Source organism: Mustela nigripes, chromosome 1 (genome assembly GCF_022355385.1).
Source record: "Mustela nigripes isolate SB6536 chromosome 1, MUSNIG.SB6536, whole genome shotgun sequence".
Taxonomy (NCBI): Eukaryota; Metazoa; Chordata; class Mammalia; order Carnivora; family Mustelidae; genus Mustela; species Mustela nigripes.
Window position 1 is genome coordinate 266,431,382 of NC_081557.1, and position 6,000 is coordinate 266,437,381.

Genomic DNA, 6,000 nt, shown 5'->3' on the forward strand with positions numbered 1-6,000 from the left:
ATTGAGAATTACGGTTCTGGCAGATGGAAACACTAAAGTATTTTAAGAGGAGAGAGTCTGTGTTTAAGAGATTGTTCAGGAGACAGGGAATAGGAAAGACAAGGAGGGAAGCAAACAGCTTTGTCTACCGTAATAGGGCGGATGAGTCCTCACGGTGGCGGTGTTACCAGTGATTACTCAGTCTTTTGTTCGAGGCGAGTTTGTGTCTTCATGTTGCCTAATCTGCTCAGGCATTTTCTGCCCATTTCTGCACACAGAACGCTTAATTTCTTTTTTACTGTCTAATGAACGTGTGTTTATTTTTACCCTCCAGTGCCTACCTGAAGCCTTCATAGCCAAATTAGATTAAGGGTAGAATTACTCCTCTGTGAAACTGTTGACCGTACTAGCTTGACACTGGTTATTTTTACTGTCTTGTATTTATTTTATTGTATTTTCATGAACGCATATCATATCTTCCTGGGTATACTGTAAATTGTCTGAAGATGGTATTGTGCTCTGGTTGCTGGATATCAGTAATTGTATAATAGGTCTTGGTACATTGGTAAAATACATTAGGAAACGCTACACTAAAGTCTGTAGAACTTTGAACATGCTTTTTAGAGGTTTGCTGCCCTCGTGTATTGTGAATCTCTACAGAGCAATTTATAACGGGAACAAGGCAGGTCAAGGCTTGGCCCCTCCTTTCCACTTAATAAAGAACAGATGGACAGATGAAAAGACTGTACGGGATACACAGTCCCCAACTGGAACTTAGGGAGTACAGCATTGGTTTTAGTGTCATATCTAATTTGAACTCAGTAAGTACTTGATTATCATTACGATGAGATACAATTGGTTATATGTAAACATGATAATTTTATTGCCTTTAATTCAGTCTTCATGACTTGTACTATAACCCATCGATCCTAAACATAAATGTCATTTTTAGAAAACCGCACACATACAGTGTATTTCTGTTACTATCTAAAATCTTCGATTCAGTTTCAGTTCTTTTCTCTCTTACGAAGCTAGTTAAGAGGCTCCCTCTTGTGGTATGCACAGACGTAAGGGAGAGCCCTGGATCTGTACGGTCACTGTGTATCGGACATTCTCCAAATGCAGCAGATAGAACTTGGTAAATCATGTGTGCAGACTTTCATTTCCAAGTCTTTGGAAAAGGTGCTGAGGGAACTTGGTGAAGAGATTTTATGGCAGCCCTGTTGAAAAGTGAACATATGATTAGAAAGTAATTGAATTTTTGTACTGGATTTATAGAAAAAATAAGTTGATGAATATGTGAGTTAAAGATTTCCCCTGGCTTTTTTTTTTTTTTTTTTTTAAAGAAAAGAAAATGTGTCCTTTAGTGTTCTTGCTTTCAAAACTATGCTTACCATTTTGACCATCCCTGTCTGTGGCCTCAGCTAAGTTCTGGTGGGGAAAATGTTGCGTAATTTCCATTCATTGTTCTCAGGAAAGCATGTTGAAGATTCAAGAAATTGAATGTGAACAGGTGGCTCCACTCTTTGAAAGTTTTGGCTCTTTTGTGAGTTCTGGACGGCAGTCTTTTCTTTCTTGACCTAGAGTCTAAGCTAAGGGAGACTGTTATTTTTTGTTTCTTGTTTTTTATTTTTCGGACTGGTTTAGAGAATTGACTCCTGATTCTGTCTAGAACCTTATGAGAAGGTTTCTGTTTGTTTCCTTTATTTTGTCTCTTTAAGAGCAAGCCTGTATTCTTTTTCTATCCGCTTCAGTGACGGACTATGAATTGTAGCAGAGCATACTGGTTTTAAGGAAAATGGTTAGGTTTATTTTATTTACTTTCCTACCTTTCTTAAACATTTAACACTTGAGAATAGAAAGGAAGAAGCCAAGAGGACTAATATGATCGTCAGTAATAATTAAAATGCATCTGCTGAAATAGAGCCTTTCTAGACAAATACTGAATTAGAAATAATCCCAGGATTTGGAATGAAATAGATTCTTCTGTTGTAGAATAACAGATACCATTGGACCAACAGAAACCTCAATTGCACCAAGACAGAGACCAAAGGCCATCTCCACACCTGCCACTCCCAGTGTGCTGACCATTCAGAGTTCAGCAACCCCTGTGAAAGTCCCCGCTCCTGGTGAATTCGGGAACCACAGACCAAAAGGTAATAACAGCCCTGCCAACCTTGTCACCTTTATAGTTAACCTAAACCTTATGGCTTGATTTCCTAGGAGTGTAAATTACTGGCAGCTTACTCTCGTGAAGCAGGTCACTTAATGCTTAAGAAACTTTGATGTCTGATAAACTCAACCCATTGTTTTCCTAAAGTTGTAGGCAAAAGCGGTTACTGGTAATATAATAGTTTGGTACAAACAAAGCTTGCATTTTGCTTATCCATAGAGTCTTCAGCTGGTAGGGTTTGAGGTTGGTAATAAGGTTCAGGGGTATAGACAATTCTGTATTGTGTTGGAGGAGGTTGAAACTCGTGTCTTAAAAAGTTCTCTGTCTTTCCCCTGTGTCCAGAGCCCTGGCGGAGGTGTGTGTCTTGGGTCCTGTGGAGAGCATGACACAGAAACTGTCTTCTCATCTGATTTGAGAAGATTTATTTTTCTGATCTTAAATATCTTCAAAGCATTATGATATAGTATAGGACTTAAAAAAAAAAAAATTCCCTAAGAAAATCTCTAATATTAGATAGTGAACTTGTCCTGTCAAGGGTCTGGGGTTATAACCTGTAGGCTCATCTTAAGAAAACACTGTTTTGCACTTTATTTCATGATATGGCTATTTTGCTTTAATGTTAAAATGTTTTAAATAAAGGTGTTTTCAGCTAGTATACTCTAATAGTTAAGAGCCCATACTTGGAGCCTCATGAACCTGAATGTGAGTTCTGTTTTTCCCATTTCTTAGTAATGTATGTTATAGAAGTTCTGGTACCTGTCTTATAGCATTGCTGTGAGGATTACATAACTGCTTAATATAATCCCTTGCCACATAGTATGTCCTTAAGAAATGTTAGCTATTAGCTACTATTACTGTTAACTCTATACTCAGGAAAGGGAATGTTTATGTTACCTGATGTGTTGCTCGTCCTTCTGTCGTGATCAGGCTTACCAGATGGAGGATTGTTTCATGGAAGAGGGAAACTAGGGGAAGTGGAAACCTTTTGTGTCTGTTTCTTAACCTCATTGTTCTCTTTTGTAAAATGAGAGTAAAAGCTGTTTTTCCTGTTACAAGAAATACATGACAAGGTGTGGGGTATCTGGGAAGGTTCTGTTTTGTAGCAAGCATTCAGTGTTCGTTCTTTTGTTCGTTCTTTCTTTCTTTCCTACCACTTTGGGTTGGCGGTCCTATTAGTCTTCTTTATCATGTATCAGTGCCCTCCAGCCAAAGAGCACTAGGAACACTTGTATTTGAACAGATTGGGTTTATTACTCACACATCCTGGGAGTCTGTGGGAGTGTCTCAGTTAGATGCTGTTTGAAAGACTTACTGAAGGATTTGGGCTTGTTGTAGGTATTTTGGGGGAAGCTTGAAGGAAGTGGGACTTTGCTCTGGATTGAATGCTGTCAGGAAGTGAATATATCATAGGTATTTCGATAAATCTTACTTCTCTAGAAGGAGGGAAGCCAAAGCCTCACATTTTTTTTTTTTTTTAAAGATTTTATTTATTTATTTGACAGAGAGAGATCACAAGTAGGTAGAGAGGCAGGCAGAGAGAGAGAGGAGGAGGAAACAGGCTCCCTGCTGAGCAGAGAGCCCGATGCGGGACTCCATCCCAGGACCCTGAGATCATGACCTGAGCCGAAGGCAGCGGCTTAACCCACTGAGCCACCCAGGCGCCCAAAGCCTCACATTTTTTGGTGTCCAAGCAAGCAGCAGTCAGCCATAGAGCAAGGCCCCACCTGGGAGAGGTCTGGTCTTTTTTTGGTTTGGACAGTGTTCCTGCACCTGGCGGTGTTCAGATGCGGTGACGGAGTGGTCGCGCTGCCCGGGTCCGCCATGGGGACAGGAAGCCTCCTCTGACATGAGCGTCTATGAAATTGTTGAGTAGGAGCTGTGAGGGTCAGGCCTGCTCCCACGGCAGGGACTGCGTTTCTTTTTGTCATGCTTCCAGCTTGAGTTGAAAAAGCAAAATTCCTTTCCTCCTGCCATGTATGCATCTTTTAACATGTCTCCCCCATTAAATATTATACAAGAAATGACCCATGGATACGTTCTTTTAGACTATTCAGACGGTATGGTAGTATTCAGGGAAAAATATTAAAGTCTCCGTTAATTAATTAAGTTAATTAATTAATTAAGTCTCCGTTCACTCTTCCATGGAGTGAAACTAGCAGCAGGTTAGTATGCATTTCCTGGGTGTATTTTTTTATGTTCTTGCACGCACCTGTCTGGATACGAAACACTTAGGTTGTGTTTAAGGTAAAGGGACTCATACTATACCTAGTTCTCTGCAAGTTGATTTTTTTTTTTTTTTAACTCTTCTGCTTAGGAGAGCTTTGCCCATTAGTGCGTACACATGTACCTTGTAGTTTTTAAAAGGTAGATGATATTCCGCAGTGTAAATGTACCAGTTTATGTAAGCATTCAGGTCATTTCCAGTATTTGGAACATCCTTAAAACAGACTGTTAATTTCTACGTTAGAGCATTTTTCTGAGGATGATATTAAAGAGGCAACGCATTTAAAATCTGTCAGCTGCTGTTGCATTGCCGTCCAGAAGGACTTAGATGTTCACACTCTCAACAACAGTGAGTGTCCATGGATTCTTATTTTTGCCAATACCTGATAGTATTGGTTTTTTAAAATATTTCTCTTTTGATAGGTGAAATATCTGTGTTTTTGTTTTAATTACTGATTAATTGATTAATACCACGGTTTCATGTTTACTGTTTACATGTTTTCTTCTGTGAAGTATCTTTTGCAGTTTTCTGTGACGTTGCTTTATTTCTGTTTATTTTTTATGCCCTTTTGTGTTTCCGTCTTCTGAATAGGAGTTCTTGGCCTTATGGATCGTAACGTTTCTTACAGTACGTCTTTGACTGTCCCGGCCAATCCACGTCGCTTCTCTGAGCCTTCGTTTTGTCCCCGAGACCCGGGGTGATGGCTGTTGCTTCGCGGGCGCACTCGGAGCGCCGTGTCCCGCCGGGTCGCCGCGCCGCTGCGCCGGGGCCTTGGTTGCGGGCGGGGACGCCTCTGGGCCTGCGCTGACGAGAGGCGGTGTCCCCCGTCGGGTCCCCGTCCGTGAGCTGCGGCCGCACGAGTCCCCGCAGGACGCGCCCTGCTGCGGCGGGTCCCCGTCCGGTCCGGCGGCCGCACCGAGACCTCGGGGTCCTCGGAGGCGCCCAGCGCGGGCTCCCGCCTTCGCGGGTCCCGAGGGGAAGCGATGCGCGTCACGGGGACGGGGTCGTGTCTCTGGTCGAGTCACGGTTCAGCCTTCTCCCGAGCGTGTTTCTGAGAGCTTCAGGGCTAACTGTGACCAACGCGCAAGACGCGGGTCCGGCGGGTCCGGCGGGTCTGGGACCCGAGGTCTGGGCGGCGACGCTGTCGGAGAAGAACCGGCTCCTCGCGGCGGCCCCGCGGCCCACGGAGCTGCGCGGGGCCCCTGGGCGCAGAGTCGGGCTTTCCGCGCCGCCTTCCGCTTCTGTGCGCGTCTTTGGTCGGTTTCCCGCGCTCATTCGTAGGACGCGCCGGGGGCGCACTTCCGCGGCTCACCGGGATGCGCCCCGGAACAGCGGCTCCGCGGCGCCCTCGGCCCCGGGTCCTTGTCCGCCCGGCCAGGCCCGAGTCGGGGACCGCCGAGAAGGCGCCGCGCGGCAGAAGGAAGCCGTGGGGACCCGGGGAGGCCCGAGACGGACGCGGGGAGGGCGGGAGCGAAAGCTCCAAGGACGGGACGAGCCGCGGCCGGGGGGACGGAGGGAATCGCACCGGCAGACGGGCCGTGTAGACGGAGGGAATCGCACCGGCAGACGGGGCCGTGTAGACGGAGGGAATCGCACCGGCAGACGGGCCGTGTAGACGGAGGGA

At 45.0% G+C, this 6,000-nt stretch overlaps 1 protein-coding gene across 1 annotated transcript in view; it reads left to right on the forward strand.

Annotated features, from left to right (window-relative positions):
- The window catches only part of BMP2K (BMP2 inducible kinase), an 85,625-nt gene that overhangs the window by 51,065 nt on the left and 28,560 nt on the right, over positions 1 to 6,000 (forward strand). The window contains exon 10 of the mRNA XM_059378718.1: positions 1,975 to 2,135. Within this exon, the coding sequence (XP_059234701.1) occupies positions 1,975 to 2,135 (161 nt within the window). The remainder of the gene's footprint in view (positions 1 to 1,974; positions 2,136 to 6,000) is intronic.